At 30.3% G+C, this 19,423-nt stretch overlaps 1 protein-coding gene across 1 annotated transcript; it reads right to left on the reverse strand.

The window, feature by feature from the left end:
• Window positions 1-13,805: 13,805 nt before the first annotated feature.
• Window positions 13,806-15,974, reverse strand: LOC132738832 (cytoglobin-2-like). Its single transcript, XM_060726437.1, has 3 exons — window positions 15,482-15,974; window positions 14,394-14,619; window positions 13,806-14,130 (listed from the first exon to the last, which is right to left on the reverse strand). The coding sequence occupies exons 1-3, from the start codon at window positions 15,652-15,654 to the stop codon at window positions 13,963-13,965; spliced, it is 567 nt and encodes a 188-aa protein (XP_060582420.1). The 5' UTR covers window positions 15,655-15,974; the 3' UTR covers window positions 13,806-13,962.
• Window positions 15,975-19,423: the final 3,449 nt, after the last annotated feature.

Consider the following 19,423-nt stretch of genomic DNA (forward strand, 5'->3'; position numbering starts at 1 on the left):
GGTATTGGTGTAATTTGCAAATAATAAACATATTTAGTTACAAATCAACGGTATTTAACACTGATACAACCTGAGCTGTCTAGATTTGAAATCATTAAGAACAGGCTGGCGTTTGAACAACATTATAGGTACAATATTAACCTACAACGTACAATAGACAAATGGGTCCTTTTTATAAATCAAGCTTTCAAAAGTGTTTTTATTCTATGTTACAGTATTTACATACAGATAGGATGAATTTTCAGGAAAGCTTAATGGAGACAGGCAATACGGAACATCGGTGATTTTATGAAAGTAAAAGTATATATGCGACAGGTCCGAGTTTTATCAAGGTTATTATGTGTTTGGTAAATATATCAGTTTTTAGCCTCATTCTGAATTGTTCTATTTTTAATTCTTGATTTTCATTGGTCGAGGCATCGTTTCCGCCTAGCTGAGTTTAGTTCAAGTTTTTGAAGTGGAGATGTGTTGCATCTTCTGGCTGTTTTATTTTCGTTTATATGTTGAATAGGTTAAGTGTATTGTGAAATGGATTAATTGTATAGAGGTATGTTTTGACCTACTGTTGTTTACATCCATTTTTGGTAATGAGTGTTAATTTAATCGTGAGCTTTTGGTAACTTTTTTAATACATAGAATTTTTGTACATGAAACTATCAAAATGGCGGTACGGGACTACTTTCTTTAACAAATCTAAATATCACTTGATATCTTCAATATCTTATCACATGTTTAATATAACCTCTAAATTTACAGTTTCACTGATAGTCACCGTGTGAAGAGGCGATGAAAAGAGTTGTACAGGTGTTGGTTACAATTGTGGACAGTGCCATACACTGGTGAATTAAATTATTGTTATTGTACATGTATGATGTGACTATATTGTTTTTACAGATGATAACTTCCGAGGGATCACTTTGTTTCCAGAATTTTGTACTTCACAACAGCAGGTGTCAAGTGCTGTGTGGCAGCCGTAAAAAGTTGCCCCGTACTTCACATCAGTGTTGTTATATTTTCTGGTCCTTCGCGATCATTGATGCCAACACTATAAAGTGTTGAGAATTGAGTACCGCTCAAGCCGGTGCTAGGGGGCGTGAGGGATGTTGCACTTATTCATTATCCCTCATGTACAGACTCAATCAAACCGAGTCTGCAATTCTTATGTTATTATGTTGTGATTAATGCTTCCGAGGGATCACTTTGTTTCCAGAATTTTGTACTTCACAACAGCAGGTGTCAAGTGCTGTGTGGCAGCCGTAAAAAGTTGCCCCGTACTTCACTTCAGTGTTGTTATATTTTCTGGTCCTTCGGGATCATTGATGCCAACACTATAAAGTGTTGAGAATTGAGTACCGCTCAAGCCGGTGCTAGGGGGCGTGAGGGATGTTGCACTTATTCATTATCCCTCATGTACAGACTCAATCAAACCGAGTCTGCAATTCTTATGTTATTATGTTGTGATTAATGCTTCCGAGGGATCACTTTGTTTCCAGAATTTTATATGAAAATTGTAATATTCAACTTCCTATGTTAAGGTTTAGTTAATAAGAGTGTAAGCCACTAGATTCCACTTACTTTATATTAAAGGCATCCTTTAATGTTTATGTACGACTTATGTGAGAAGATGAATGATTTCTTTCAGAGATTGTAATGTATCATATTGCAAGTTATATATCTATTACTTGAAGTAAGGATTTGTAATGTATTTTACAGGTCACCTTGTCATTCAACTTGTAACTCACCTTGTAACTTATGTGTGGAGATTGGAGAAGAGTAGTTTACCAAGTGGAATGGACTTTTGTGTAAAATATATGTGATGTACTCATATCAGGTATTTTTATATGGAATAATTAATATTAATTAGAACTGCTACATGGTGTTGCTTTTTATGTTTTGGACCATCATCTAAAAAACCAGAACCTAACCAAGACAACATATAAAACAAAATTCCTGTATAGAAGTCTAGCTTAAATAAATAAAAGTTTTATTTAATTTTGTTACAAGCGTTGTTTATTCTTGCCTTACGCTTAACAACATTAAGATCAAATTTACTGTGAACTTACAATAAATTTACTGTTTATGACAGGTTAATCATCATACGCCTGTTTGTTCATTTGTTACTTCCTAAACACATTTAGAGAAAAAATGTTACTTCAAAGAGACAAATAGGAAATTGGTTTGACATGAAATGTAGTTAAACCTTCTCTAACAGCTCAATCATTTTAAAATAACTAATACAAAATAGAAATTAGTTCAAACATGCAATCAGTACTATATCACATCCCCTGATAAAACCTATGGAAGAAAATATCTGTGCACGAGTGTAAGTTTGTTAGGTGCAATATTTTAGTAGTTAAAACGATGGAAGAGGCTTTTACATGACCTTTATTTAACACAAGCTCAATTTTCATCCGCGGCGACTCATCGACTCGTCAGTGATGATACGATAACTGTTCTGAAAAAATACCCCAAATATGCGACGAGGAATATCCACCATGACTAACAATATCCCCATGTTGCAATTGGTCCTGACGCGATCATATGAAAGGCAATTTAATCACCCATTTACTTTTTGCTAATTTTCCATGCGTATTCCTTGCATTTCAACATTTAAGTTCTGACAAGCAAAACAAATATCTTGAAATTGTCCGCCAGTTTTTCTTTATTGATAAAGTTATTTGATATTTGACCTTTTATCCAAAACTATCAAAGAATCAAAGAGTCTGTGTTTAAAACTTAAGTTTTATCTTTAATGATAACATCAATATAATACTTATAGGACTAAAAATTCATTGGGAAAATATTTTCATGTTATGCAAAGACATTTTATATATTTACTACAGCAAATTTGCAAAGATCTACTATATCTCTAAAGAAAAATTACACATTTTTTTTGAGTGGCAGTTTCATAATGTGTTTTGAAATATTTACTATGGTTAATGACATAAGACAGAATACTGCATGTGTCACTTGGTGTATCGTTTTAGGTATGAACAGTCTCATTTCATATTTGGCCTCGAAGTAACCGGCGATGATTTAGAAAAATATTTGCGAAAGTCTTCAACAGAATGTGTCTTAAACAGAGTTTGTGATAGCACATTTTATACTGGATAACTAATTTAATATTGCCATTTACTCATATAATTTTATTTTCAATGTAAAACTACAGCGAGTGGTAATTTGACTATTTGTAGGATCAATGACTTTGATAAGTAATGCCCATGTCAAAACTATAGGTATTTATAAAGTACGAGTAGTAAATATTGTACATGTCTCTGAAAAAGGAATTTATAAGTTCCATCACAAATAAGTAAATTGATTTACTTTGGTTGTATTGTAAGTTATAACTATGAGTTTTCTTCTGTAACATTAGGTTACATATAACCTGTGTTCGTTTCTCCCCCCAATAACATGTCAATATCCGATATATTTGTATTTTTAGTGGATGTCCTCTTGAAACTTTATGTTTATTGATAAATGACTTCCGATGTGACTATTGCACTACCGATTTTATTTTTCTATTCATTTATTTGCAAAGTATTACAAAATGTGGAATCTGTTTGTAATGTTTGTTTATGTGAAAAATATAGCCCTTGCAATAAGTGATAACTATATCATATAAGAATCATACTTTTGTTAACCATTCAAATTTTGTTGTTTTTTTCCTTTTAACTGTAAAAATAAACGTATTTTTGCAATACACAATGATCGTAAATGGAAACCAAAACCTTACGTACATTTTCACACAAATATTATTAGCAATCTCGAAACTTTTCTATTAAATTAGATATAGCGTAGAAAAAGTCATTTTTATGTTTCAGAGATTCTGGACGTTAACATTACACGGTGATGGAATCCAATAAGTGCTTTATCGGTTAATGTCTTGTTCGTAGGAAGATTTAATTAGTCTGAACATAACGGACTTATTTTCTGAAGTTCAACGGCTTACAAATATTGAGTTAAAGCTCGATTATTTTCAAACGTGTTTCAAAAGTTTTTAATTGATGAGAGACTCAATATGTACACGATGTATAATAGACACTGAAATAATGAATGTCAAATAGATGTTTCTATGAAATATTTAGAAGTACTACATTTTTGAAGATATGTGAATCAAGAAAATATGTGAATCATTGCAACTTTAGTTGTAATAAGAATGTATGCATGACTCGATATTATGTTTTAAAGAATGTTTATTTATAGTTATCAGCTATCATATCTTTATAATGAATGATTGATGTCATAACATCAACGACATTTATGTAAATTTTCTTCTTCTTAGAAATGACCGTTTGACCAAATATATAATATTATTGCAAAATGCTATTCGTACCAATTTCGTCCGTTTTCTCTCGTTAAAAAGAAAGTAAGTATCCACAATAAGGATTGACATGAATCACGCGAACGTTTAAATTTACTAATTATATGCTTATTTCTAATATTTGTATATTTGTTATCATCATAAGATCAGACCTTGGATGAAATTGTCATTATATTGTCCGGAATATCTAAACATACACCAACTTACACCAATTAACCGAGAAAATCTAGATCAAAACCTCTCAGAACGCCAGATTCGATGATTGGATCGGTAAACATACCATGGGGAACGTATTGAAAAATACAATATCTAATTCATACCTGTCTGTCATTTAAGATTGTTTGCAAATCTGATCGAACTTTAAAATGCTCATTTAGTTATATACTTTTTTGTTGTAATTTACCATAACTATCTTTATTGTTTCTGTACATTTATTTCATGGTCATGATTGTATTTTGTTTTAAAGTAATATTTATATCAAGTATTTTACTAACTTGAAATTTGCACATTTTGTTAGGTGTATCTACAGAAACTATGTGTTAAAGGTTGAATGTCGAGAATTCCGATTATGATTTTAGTTTTTTTACGTACAATTCCTGCCATTGCAACGCTAAATGATATGCCATGATTTTTCCTTGAGTACAGTGAAATTAAAGTTGTTTGATTGGGTTAAAGATACTGCTTTCATAACATTCCTGTTCAGATTTATAAACATAACTTAACAACTATTTACTTTCTTTAACAAAGATATGTGACTCCTGATGAAATTGAAGAATTTTAAAAAATACAAAGCATATACAAAGGTTGTTATGTTTAATTTAGATAAATTGCAAGGTGAATACCCATTGAAACGCATTTTATATAATATAAGAAGAGTCATTTAAGAATTCCTTGTAAGTTTATTCAGTTTTTTCAATGAGTACAAGTATTTGACGCATTGTACGAATGCTATTATGTACTTATAATTCCACAATATGTTAGGCAATTATACTCTTAATTACACTATTTTAAAATCTATTAACATTTTTGGTCCAAGTTCATACAAAAATAAATGCATTCACAAGTCACCATCTTGAATCGTATGGCATAAGTAATTTTTTTTGTGGAAAAAGTTTCATGACAATGCACTTTTCTTTATATGCCAGTAAACGTTATGATGTACAGTTTGACAAGAGGTTTTTATGCACTGACAATAACTAGATTTTTTCAAGATTTTCTAATTTTCAAATCAATGATTCACCACATCGAATTATGCTAAATGCTTCTTAAAGGGGTTAAACCACATTTTGCAAAGCACAATGTATAAATATATAGACTTTTGCAACTATATTGGTTGTCTTTATTACACATATTATCTATGTTTGTACCATACATTTCGTAGATAAACCATTTTATATCGTGCTTTTATCTTGCAAAACGGTGTCATAAAATATCTTATAGACCATGAAGGCTTGTCACGTAACAACAATAGTTCGCTATACTATTCATTTTTCCAAAATGTTGAAGATGATATACAGTGGAAAACTTAAAATGAGGTTTGTTGTTGTTTGAAACAAAATCAAAGTTAATAAGGTTCTATCCATCTATTAGACAGCTGTAGAGTTATGGGTGTTAATTTAATTAGAATTCAATTTTAAATGATATTATGCCCATCGAAGGTTTTATTATCAGTGAACAGGCAACAATCAAAATAACTTGACATCTTTTGAAATATATAATATATTAAACTCAACAGCATAACATGAGCATAATGTCAATTTAAATCATAGTTGATTGTGTATTCTAGTGGTTCTGAAAACACTACTACAATAAAGATATCATAAAGATTATAACGAAACGTCTACTACTTTCATTCAACACTTATTCTTATCATTAAACGAACAGTTCTTTAGTTTCCGTGTTATTTCAAAGAAATTACACCTAATTCTAATAATGTTTAGATACTGTCTTGGACAAAATGTGCCATGATACTTTCCCATAGAGAAGTTATATATCTTTCTGTTCTATTTCTAAGTTTCGTATTTATTGGTGTTACCCTATCCCCAACCCTAACAAATGATGACGAACAATAATAATAACATTACACTGACTAATTGCATATGTTTATGCAAAGAGGTAAGTATTTGTAATTCATATTTTGTCTCCTTTTTAGAACAAATACATATACAATATGCACTTGAAATAATCGTTAGTGGGCAACAAGAGATAGTGTAAAGATAAATTAAACAGAAACGTTTACTTTTGATTATGATTATGACAAACAAAGAAGACAAATATGATAAATAACACAAAAACACCATTAAAAAGTGTTATCTTAATGTCTTATATCTCCTTTGTGGTTTGTGTCATTTCGATTGTTATTGCATCCTGCCTACATTGTAAAAAAATTCACTTTAAGTGATGTCTCATATTAAGTCATATCGATTCCGTATTTTTGTCGCCAAATTATGTATGTTCTTGTCGTTTTCGACGGATCTTCACTTTTTAGAAATATCAGAACTACTTTTTATATTAAGGCCCATTATGCCTCAGAAATGCTATCATTTTTATTTTTTAAAAACAGTCTATTTTTTGTATCATGTCATAGTTTCCAAAAACCTACTCATTTGTGTTGTACAAGAATGAATCTTTAGCATCTTTAGCCCTGTTGGTAATTCGTATAATAACAGTGAATATATATTTAATATCGATGTCAATATACTCTTTTGACTACATTTTGGTACCTTTACGACACATAACTACATGTTTAACGCAATTTTTTTTCAGGTGTAAAACATCTTACATGCACTTAATCCATCATTTAAATATTATAAAACACATGTTTGATATTGAATATATGGATGTTGGAGTCACAATGTGCTTTTAAGTATAATATCTGGTTAATGTTTGAATTTATTTCTCCCAAATTTGTCCTTACTTTATGTTGTGCACTAATGGGTATTTTTTGTTGTTAAAGATACAAATGTACTTTATACTTTATCGACAATGGTCTCTTTGTAAAAAGCATTTATATGGTTTTGCCAATAAAATTTGTGGCCATGTCTTTGATACAGAATTAATGTTACAGTAATACAATCAAGCAAGCCAATCACGTACAAAATATATAGTGACGAGCATCAACTGGTTTATTTATTTCTTTATTTTTCAATTTTTTGTCCAAAGTGAGAAATCTTAAAAGCTTAAATAAATTGAGTATTAAACATAGTGTCATAATGTAATATAGTGTTGTGTAAAACATGATATTTGAAAAAACAAATCAGATGTTAATGTAATATTGATTAGAAGTTGGTAACAATAAATGATACAAAATATCATTTAACGTGTTTTTATATCCGTCCGTGCTTTGGCTTATGCCCTTTCCTGTTTTTGTTTGGTGCCCTGCTGGGCTCCTTGCCAGTAGTCCTGTGTTACTGGGTCGTGTTGGGGATGAGTTCAGTGAACGCCACCCTTTCTTATTAATTTTTTTCATGTTCTATATTAGAAGCCCATATTCACAGGACTTAAGATTAGAATAGATTTACCAGTCGTTATGTATGATAAATTATATATCAAAACATCCTAATTGGTAGCTGTTATATCAGAACAGCTCTTGCTAAATTTTGGTGCAGTTGTGCTGTCGATAAATGGGGAAAACTTCAGGTTTCAAGTTTCGTTTCGTATAAAAAAGTAATTGTACCCATTCTCTCTTACACACATTTTATCAATTATATTTGTCAATTCATCTAAATGACAGGATAACGGTTGCACATTACTGAGAACAGAAACTCGATTCTGCGTTTTTTTATATCTCTTTTCCCGTGATATTTAGTAATTAAACTAAATGCGAAATTGCATTTGTGCAATCTTTTTATTGATTCAAAGTTACAGATAAAGATACTTAAAGTTGACAGAATTATTTTCAGAAGCAAACATACATGTACATCATTCGGGTAAAAGATAATTAAATATATAAAAATTATTTGAAAAAGCAATGATTTGAATTATTAGACTGCCAAAAGAATAAAATATTATTAGATAAGGTACAAAAAAAAAACCTTCATGCATTCCGCTTTTCACTGGGGAATGACAATACAGTGTAAAATTGCAGGTTCTATGATCATCACAGTAGGAAGACATCTGCAGAATTTTCTCAATTCCAGGGGCGTGGAAGCGTGGGGGTTGCTTACACTTACCAGAAACGTATCAGAATCGTACCATTCATCGACAAACTCACATCCTTTTGCCGTTTTGTGCGTTCTTTAGGAATGATTTTGTAGAAGAACATGTGACAACTTATCGTATAACTTTGATTTTCATGTTAAAATAAAAAAAGAACGGTCGTGTGTATAGTTTTTATATAAGCAGCACATTTACTGTAAAATAACTCGTTATTACGCTAATTGAAGACAAGGGGACAGAAATCATGCACATCTCTTAGCGCTTCTTTATTCATGCCTTAAAACCATTATTTAAACATAAAATTCATGTTTGCTTTTACCAAAGAAGTAAAGATTCATTCGTTTCTGAGGCATTATGTACCTTTAAATGTTAGGAGCAATATAATACTACTTATATTTATAAAAAAAGTGGGGCAGTTATGTTATATTTCAGGCAGACTGATATTTTATCATAAACATTTTCTAATATCAATTATTGGTCAATCACCAAAATAACCGTCACTTTTAAAATATGTTATATATTCAGCTCAGCTTGACAATGAGAAAATGAGCATGTCACTTTAACTTAACAATAACCTATTAAGCAGAATGTCAGACCACAGAATGTCAGTTGTTTGTGCTGCTGCACGCAGGAAATTAACACTCCGCGGTTTAATTAAGACATGTTCCCTTCTTGTTGCCTTCAAGTGTATCGTATGAAGTCCAAATGATATCGAATTGAAAGAACCGAAAATATATTCAGTCAAATATTTTAGATAAATACGAACTTTATGTTTACTATCTATTTATAGTTTGACATAAAACATTGAAAATACTGGGTTAAGTGTCATTTCGTGGTCATAACGAATCATATTAAAAATGTTAATTCAATTCAATTCAATGCAATAACTATATCAATACAATACAATAAAATACAATGCAAAACAATACAATAGCCATGTCAATTAAGAACAATAACCATGTAAAAACAATACAATAACCATAGGAGTACAACACAGGTTCATATGAATACTACACAGTTTCTTTGTTTGAATTAACATATTTAATATATATAATTATCAGATCATTCAGAGATGGTTCCAGTGTTACTGTTAAAGACAACAATATTATCATGCTATCAATGACGAATGCCTGAAAAATCTCAATAATATTGTTGAAGCTATATTTTCATTTTTTTATCATTTAATTTAGCAGTTTGAAACAACTTACTTATGCTTCATTACTAGTCCCGGAAGTGGCTATGATTTGGTGTTAATATAAAAAAGTATTGGTATGTTTAGCTAATGTTTGGCTCTTAAAATTACGCGACTTTTACTATGACCGTCTTCCCCGTCAAATGATCTGTTTGATTTAAATCATATCGAGTGCCACATGCAGAGCACAATTTCTGATACATTCGCAAACAAATAAGTTGTTCGGTCCAATTAATTTTGTAAATGATCCTGCAAGGCTTTAGGAGTATGACATCTTAAGCAAATCATAAATTTTATTTAAGTGAAAAACTTTGTTTTTTGTTCTATTTTGCACTGGATGGGAAATGATTGTTTGCACAATTATTTTATTAATTAAGTCCACTTAAAAGCTCATCATTATGCTTATGCACGAATAAGAATTTACAAAAACTTGTTAAAGCCAAATTTGGACAAGCATCAAATGTCAGTCCCTAGTAAATTTGAAGAAAGAGACTGCCTTTATCGCTGTTATGAACGTTTGCAGTGCATTCAATATTCTCTAGTATACACTGTTATCTTTGCTTGCAGATGCAGGAGTAAAGTCAATGTTTAGATTGAGAAAATTTGACATTTATGTACTTGGTAAAATGCATGACAGAAAAAATATCAAATGACAAATTCAAGAATCCATAATCTTTGTAATCAATGGGGACTATAAACATTTATCGTACAATAACGTCAGACAGCAGACTTTCCGGTGTCATTTTCGACTTTGATTAATTATCTACAGGATAACAAAATGGTCCATGGATTGTTATTGTACAACAAAAAGGCCTCAATATAACAGAAACAAGTTAGTCATGTATAACAAGTTGTTATGCGTAGTTTTCATCGTAGCTGTGTTATACATATTATTGTGTTCTATGGATATAAGAGCTTATTATATGCAGTTTAAAGCTAACAAAAAAATGAATAGTTCGTGGTGTACCAATCCGTTTTTACTAATGAACGAATTATATATAGTTTGTACTTCAATCGCAAATAACGGAGCAAAACACAAAAAGTGATATCAAGACATAAGAAACTGTGGTATCTTTGTTGTTTGTTTTAAACTTAAAAGCAAATAAATGAACATTCAAAACTGCAATAACAATATAAGAAACTAAACTTTGTATATCAACATCAAATAAATAAGCTAAACAAGCTGCTGTGCTCTATAATGACGTGTCGGTAAGACCACGCGGTTAACGCGTCGGACTAGTTATCCACGTAGGTTCAATCCGTGTCAGGGATACATTGTTGTTTCCTTTAGCAGAAACCTTACTGCCATTGCTTAGTGGTTTGGTCTAGAGTCGGATTCGAGAGTGTTTCGATATAAGCTATAGTTTCCAACACTATCAGACTAAAAGAAATTCGTATAAACTAAACCATTAAGCTGTGTATATCAAATACAAATAACTAAGCAAATCAAACGTAAAAAATCAGAATGTGTTACTCAAAGGCTGAGCATGCAAGCGGTTGTATTTACATAAAATCGCATACAAAACGAAATAGCATATAACTGTAATGAACAAAGTTAACGGTTGTATTTACAAAGTGTTAAACAACACCAACATGTAAATGCCCATACTTAGAAAACCTATCTATTTACGTAAATTTTATAACAAATAACAAACTAATAACTGCATATTTTAATACACTTTTGAATTTACAAAACCATCGCATCATGTTCTATACAACATCAACTTTAAACTATAATTTAGCCATACAACAGCTCGTTACACCGCTTTCGCGCTGTAAGAGATTTTATGCAATTTTGTACAATCAAAAGCAATTGCGTCTGTTGGAGGCTAATGTAATGTCTTATGCAAGCAATATTTCCTTATTTCCTTGACAATGTTTGACAGGAAATGCTTGCTTGTTTGCACATTTTACAAATTGCTTTAACGGGTTAGTGTAAATTTTATCATTTGATACAACGTTAATGATGTAATCTAATATATTCTAGTGTTGTCTCCTTTGATGGCACGAGTCAGGAAAACTAAAATTTAACACATGCAATCATCTCTTTTGTATCGTGATTCAGATAGATCTTATATATTGTAAACTAAAAGATATGTAAATACATTTTATGCTAATTAACCTAGAATTCTGTATCAAATATTGCTATTGCTATATATCTAAGAATCACAACGTAAAAAATACACGACAAAACTGGACAGCAAAAATATGGTTGGAAATCAATTCATAGAAATGTGTGAATTAAATGTATAAAAATCGACTAAAGTACAATTTAGAGAATCTTTTTTTTGGCGTTATTTAGTGCGCTCAACTATGGCAAAAATTAAATACCCATGAAAAAACCTGATATACAGTACTATAAACGCACGTTTTACACAAGTTAAGATATTAATCAAATTTCCCTGCAATATACATCATATGAATAAGAATAAAAACTGATCTGTGAACTATTAAAGGTTCATATTTGATCTTATTTTTAATCATACGTCTAACATATACGTATTTGTTGATTGAAAAGTCGCATGAATAGTCTGATCCATTACACACCATCAGATTAATCATAGTGATAACTGAAATATCAAAAAAATGCAAATAACCATTATTATACTTAGGCATGAAATCAGATCAAAATACCTCTGGCTTATTTATGCTTCCTTTGAGACGACAAAATATTATGAAATGTAAGGATTGTCATGGAAATAAATGAAACAGAACTCAAACGTAAAGTAGCAGTTTGGCAAAGTGATTTACGAGTTGGATTAGTAATTCATGTGGTTCAAGCCCCGTCAGAGCAAGAAACTTTACACTTTTTGCTTAAAACTGGTTGGTTCGAGGAGACGGTTCGAGAATGTTTCAATAAATTTTTCAACGTAATTGAACTAAAATAAAATCGTATAAACTAGAGGTTAACATTTATAAAGAACCATTGAAAAGTATACTTTAAAGTAGATTTAACAAGCCGTTTATTTTCTGGAGCAAAATTTCCTTTCTTGGTACTAGTAAGTTTTAGAAACCGTATCGAGAGTGTATCAATAAGCTCTCAACATCATTGAATTAAAATAAATTCGTATAAACGGAGAGTTTAAAATTTATATAAAATCATTGAAGAACATACTTTTACTTAAATTTGAACGAGGCGAGACAATTGCCAAGAAACGATTAATGATATTGAATTTATTATTAAAAGCCGTGATTTTATTTGTCAAATAAAACTTATACATTTATTGTATAAGTACTTCCATTCAGCTTACAAAATGCGATTTAATAAACTGACTAATGCTGTCATTTCTTCACAAACTGAAAGATATATAAAGCATATAAACACTTTGTGGACTTTATTTCACTAATTTGTTTGCTAAATTACTTAAAAACATAGTTTGTGTGTCTAACTAAAGTATATTCACTTCCTGAGATGAACTTGTATTAAATCAGATTACAAATTTTTGTTTTATTTCCTATGTATTGGCTTAGCTATATGTGGCACACGCTTCGAACATTTCATTCTCTATTGACTTTTGTGCAATTTATTTGCTGACAAATGGAGGAAAACATGAAACATAAGAATTTAATTTACATCAAATATCAAAAATTCAAAATGTGACATATCTCTCATGAATCAAATTACCAGTAATGCAAATTTTTCTGTATGTTTTGAAATACAACTTGAATATCGTATTTGTCATAGCAACTTATAATGTTTCAACGAAATTCAATACTTCAGAATCGCGAGTCATATATCAGTTTTCCAAATATTTGTTTAGAGGAGATATATTTTCATATTTCTAAATGTAATTGTAATTCTTAAGCTTATTGAAACATAAATGAAATGAATAGCTATTTCAATTAAACACTGCTGGCTTTTCTGAGGAAATGTTCTAGACTAAAGGTACTACACGCAAACTTTGGAATCAGCCCTTATAAATAGGAAAATATTTAAAATTTTCATTGAGTTGAAATGCCAATAAATTTGATTGTCTGCAAACAAAGTAAAAGCAATTCAAAGAAAAACAAAGGAACTATATATCTAAAGCTATATTTTTATATCAGTTGACAGAAAGTAGAATAGTGCCGCATTTGTGATCAGATGTAAAGACACATACAAGATATTTTCAAACAAAATACATAATTTTAACTGAAAGGATTATTCACTGACATATAGAAAATGCATTAATAGATCATTCACTTGTCTTGATTGTCACATATTTGCTGTACACAATTTTAATACTGAAATGATGATAAAATTGTCAATCTCATTTTCTAGGTGATCGTTTGAATGCATACATTTTATATGTTACGATTCAACGATGTAATGTCTTTGATTGTGGTTTGTCTCATTATATCCTTCTTTCATATGATACAAGATAACAGCGAACATAGTTTTCCACGCGTCCTCTAAATCATCACACCAATCATCCTCGATATGGGGTTTGATTGCATTCAAGAAATGTGGCAAAATGACCTGAAATACAACCCAAATGAAGAATTATTTTGTGATATTTAGCAACCTTTTGATACGAAAAAAGAAAAAAAAACATATAGAAATATAACATAATGATACATTTATATACATATCAAAATGACCGGTGCCTTCCTTGAAGTGGATGGGTTTGTTTAATCTCTATCATGAAGACACAAATATCTTGATTTGGCTAAGCCTTCAAGGGCATTGAATAAAAAAAAAGTTAAACTGACAATTCATAAGCCTCAACATGCAAATATTACCTGCAAATAATCAGGAGGCACTTTATATACTTTGTGGTGTTCTCCCACCTCCCTGAGCATCTGTTTTAAACTGGAAGGCTCGTCAAGTCGTGTAATCACTTTGTCAATTGTAGCCATTACCCGAAGTGCATGTTGACGGAGAAGACCGGCGCGTCGTAATTCGTCGAGGTCTCTCCCCTTGAACTTTGAAAATACTTCCAATAGCTCTGGCCTGCTTTCAAACATACTAAAAGTGAAATTTTTAGAACTGCCATATTGGTTGCCAATTGAAACAAGACATAGCAATTAGATATGAACTGCGTTAAATATTCTATCTTTATAAAAGCAACCGTTGATTTTATTGAATTAAGATAACTTTGTATATCTCCAATGAAGTTCAAAGGCATAAAACACAAAAGGTCTAACATGGATTACCTGGGAATTTGTTTACAAAAATGTTCGTGACGGTTAATATATACATAATTAAATTGAAATTTGTCTTTTGTTGATTTGAGTTAAAAACATTGGAACACCTCTTAGTTTCGGGTCAACCATTGATTAAGACGCACATCAGCTTATACCCAAATTTCGAACAAAATATTTTTGTGTCCCGTCCTTAAAAAACCTTAGCAGAATACTTTTTTTAAATTTTCAAGAACGGGACAAGAAAATATTAAAAACGAAATGAATAAGTATACTACAGTCAGTATTAGAGTGCCATTTCTGTATAAGATTGGAAAATGTGGCGCATTTAATCATTTCCATTTTATACTTATGAAATATTCTTTTTTTTCGGATCCTTCACAAAAATCACCATTTTATTCAAAGATAGATAAAAAAATAGTGATGTATTTTAATTTTGACTGAATACGGCATTTCGTATTTTACATTTTCAAAATGTAAGAATCTAAGTACACAAAATTATGATTCATTTCTAAAAATAACTGTGTCTTAAGGAATTCAATGAAGAATTTGATTTTTTGCGCTGCCAAACAAGATATGGATTTTAAAGTTCAAGAGATCTTAAGTACGGTTAGAAATATTTGCATATTTTGTCTGATTATAAATTATTATATTGAATTGTTGATTGTTCTTTAAGTCATACTTACCCAACATATGTTATAACTCCAATATTTGCCACATGACATTTTAAAATTTGCCAATTATTCCGAATAACTGCTTTCTGAGCATCTGTCAAATTTGGCGGAGAATCAAAACTGTCACATTTATGACCAATTTTAGAATGTTTTCTCCTCCAAATCTTTTCACAAGTACATCCCATCTTAAAGTGTTAATTTGATGTCACAACAAACAATTAATATTCAAACTACGCGTAGATCTTATGATTAATCTTCAATAACCATTTCCAACACTATTAATTTCTTTAACAACACATATTTTCAATTGAAAGAATGATTATTCCTTTATATTTCTGAGGCACTTAGTTGAATAGAAAAGATAGAATTTCAAATTTTAAAGAAATTAGTTTTCTCTTTTATCTTGAATAACAAAAAGAAATACTTTAACTTAATTCAAGTTTGTAGTCACTAAAACACAATAAACATTTAATATAGAATTCTGACGCTCCTTTAAGTATTGTTGTTCCGTTCAGCTATGCTCCTGGATACTGTTTACAACAATGACTTTGCTTGCTTTTAAGAAAGCATAGCGAGAAGCATTATTGGATTTTTTTCGCAATCTCCCCATATTACTTAGGTTTTGAAATGGTAACCAGAAAATGTCTTTTATCTGTCACATTTGAAATCCAGCAAAATCAGTAGAATACTTAAGGCAAATATTTGTCTTTATTATTTGTTACATTTAATGGTAAATAGTCGTAAGAGGGAAATTGAAAAACAAGTAAGGACACGAGACATGAAGTGGCAACATTTGTTAAACAGTTAAAACACTTGTTTCTTTTTGTCTTTGGTCAGTATTACTACTTACTAAGCAATGTTTTGAGAGTGCATGTTTATATACATAAGTTTACTTTGATTTTTTATATAGACTAAATTACTTATAAACCCAAGCAAAAGTACACACACAATATAGTTTACATAATTTGAAGATGACACTTGATAAACTTGTTAATTCATTAAAATTTTATCATGTCTATTCCATCAAATATTATATACAGCAGGGATGGTTAATTGGTGCACTCTTTATCGCAAATAGAAGCAACGGATGGATCTAATATGATAAAAGTGTCAAATAAATTAATGTTATAAAACAAAGCATATCCTAACAGCATATGTCACAATTGTCTTGTAGAATATTTCTTAGAATTATGCTAAAATTTGTAATAGACGAGTTCCTTAAATGGTTTTAGTATTAGAATAACTGTCATCATACTTGTTTTGCCCTTTTTCTTACGAAAACATATTATGATAAAAAATGCAGCGTAGCTTTCATGCTTTTCTTGAATGCCAGTTTTGTTTGATGTTTGCTATTTAATGTGACATTTTTGAAATTTATATAGATACAAAATGTAAAATTTTAAGTGACATAATCGTATTTCGCTTTCCGTATGAAAGTGTCAGATTTGAACTTTAGAAAAATGTAAACAAAAATACGATTGGTTTTGCCAATAAACCATGTTCTTTCCGATTATTTCCAACGTTTTTTTCCAGGAAATGCCGGTCAGGCATTGTGAATATTGTAATAATTTTATGTTGATTAGAAACACAAAACGTATTTTAATATTTTATTTTATTTACCAACACATTACTATTTATATTATTCTCATTTATAATTTAACGGCTCATGGAGTTCGGGATGCTATCGGTAGGTTTTATCTTTAAGCAGAAATCACAATCCTTCAAATTCCATATGTGCTAGGATTGTTAACAACTGACTATCAAAATAACGAACGATTTTCGTAAGTTATTATTATTTATATAATCTAGAAAACAGTATTTTTAGCGTATGATTATAATATTCCTCATTTGGCTTAGTTGCGAGTGCGATTTTTGTTTTCGAAGGTCACAAGATCAAAAACAATAATACACACAAACACACGTACGCATGTACGCACACTGACACACACACAAACAACACATTTTCTGATTATTTTTGATTTTGCTTTAAATATAGCCAAGTTCCATCTCCAGTCATAAAAAATGCTTTTATATATGTCAAGTAAAAGTCAACACTGATCAACATAATCTCAATTCAGCGTTAAAATGAAACAATGTAAAATAACAGAAAACCATCATATTAAGATTATTTTGCGATGACTGATTTACCAAGCCATTCATTTACATCTGTTTGGAAATATTTCTCTAATTGTTTTCAGATTTATCTCCACTGGACAATCAAATACTATCAAAACAAGCATGACCAATTATCCTTTACATTTCGATCTGATTTTTATGAGGAAAAACAAAACTAACCTTATCAAGAGAAAATTGTTTTGGGGTCAAGAGTTTACAATGATACAAAACAGTATATTACTCTACATCCACTGTTAATAGTAATGTCATTACCTCGAAAGTTTGTACAATACTTATGATACTGATATGGTGTGAACACCGGAAACATGTGTTATCTTCTAATTTGATTGGGTCTGTTCTTTGGTCATAAATATTTGTTTTAGTTACCAAAGTAATAGTTTATCATATAATGATCATGTGTTTCTGTTTAAAAACTTAAGACTTGAAGAAAGGTAGTGTCCTGATATCATTACGGTCAGTTTGGTTAAGCTCATGAAATTTAAGTAAATTTATTCTTAATATTATCTTTACGAGAATTTTCTATTGTAGCTTTATCAAACACATTTTGTTGCTTTATGTACACATTTGCAATGCCTAAAAATATTCTGGTTCTCGGATGAAAAAAAAAAAAATTGGTGAGTCATTGTTATAATTTACCTGCTTCTGCCGTAAGAGTTGAGTATACAATTTTACCTAGCGTCCAGCCATAAAAACAACTGTGTTAATTTCAAAACATGATTTAGTTAAGTGTTCAAGACCATTTCTTAGTTAATGTTATTGTTTACTGCATCAAAAAGTACTCTTTGGCGAATTCTTGAGACTAGTAAACTTTTTCATCTAAGATATTAACGTTTATGTGTATTTCACCTTTCCTTTGAGAGTTTTCTACACATTTTACTTATACAAGCTGTCTCACAAGATGTTTAAGTACCAACTGAAACGTTACAAACGTTTAAAACCGTATAATTTCAACAGGATAAAAATATATTAAATGCTAATATTTGCATGACATAATGCGGAAGTCAATGTTTAGATCAAGTCACAATCTGTTTCAAAGTGTACATTTATAATGCCATTCAAGAAGACATACAAGTGGTAAACAAAACAGAATCAGCAATGGTTATTCATCATCTATTGCGAACTTATAACTTCAGGCTAATCTAATAAAATGAAAAGCTTTTATATCATAGGATCATAATTGGAAAACAATCAAACATGTTCAAGAGTTTACAAAACATAACTAAATGTTGATAATGCCAAAACCAACACTACAAATGATATATTAGCAATTATCCATATTTGAATGATTTGATAGGAAAATGTCAGCGGATGTTAGACTAAGATCATAACAGATTTAGAAAGATTAGGCACGAAATTACTTTGTCAATAAGAAAGATTGCTTGAAAAGTATTGAGGGCGTATATTTAGACGCTAGAAAGTTGCATTATATTACTGTAATTATTGTATGTAACGAAAAAAACATCTGCATACAAGTATTCAAACTAATTTAATTTTGTGTCAGCTATACAAGCTTACTATTGGAATCACGAAAATGAGAAATTGTAATTATTACTTTTTAAATATTTTCTGTGATTTATATTATAAGCGACTAGAATTAACAGCATAGGGCGTAAATAGCTTCAGTGGTAGCTGTTTTTAAAGGTTAAGCAAAGTTTACTATTTTTGGGGGTTTGAAATTTTTTCTGAAATAAATCTTTGATATAAGAAGGGCTGTTTTCAGAAAAAAAGGAAACCAAAAACACCTGTTTTATCTTCTTTATCAATAAGTTTTCCTTTTGATTATTGACAAGAAGCAAATGATAACATTCAGCTAAAAAA

Source organism: Ruditapes philippinarum, unplaced genomic scaffold (genome assembly GCF_026571515.1).
Source record: "Ruditapes philippinarum isolate M1 unplaced genomic scaffold, ASM2657151v2 ctg7786_1_1_1_1, whole genome shotgun sequence".
In the NCBI taxonomy this organism is placed as follows: domain Eukaryota; kingdom Metazoa; phylum Mollusca; class Bivalvia; order Venerida; family Veneridae; genus Ruditapes; species Ruditapes philippinarum.

Excerpts from the sequence above, each read along its gene's own strand:
- LOC132738832 (XM_060726437.1), bottom strand. The coding sequence starts at position 15,654 with ATGGGATGTACTTGTGAAAAGATTTGGAGGAGAAAACATTCTAAAATT. Across the intron at positions 14,620-15,481 it reads GGAGTTATAACATATGTTGG|TATGTTTGAAAGCAGGCCAG; the intron begins GTAAGTATGACT and ends TTTCACTTTTAG. Across the intron at positions 14,131-14,393 it reads TGCCTCCTGATTATTTGCAG|GTCATTTTGCCACATTTCTT; the intron begins GTAATATTTGCA and ends GTTGTATTTCAG.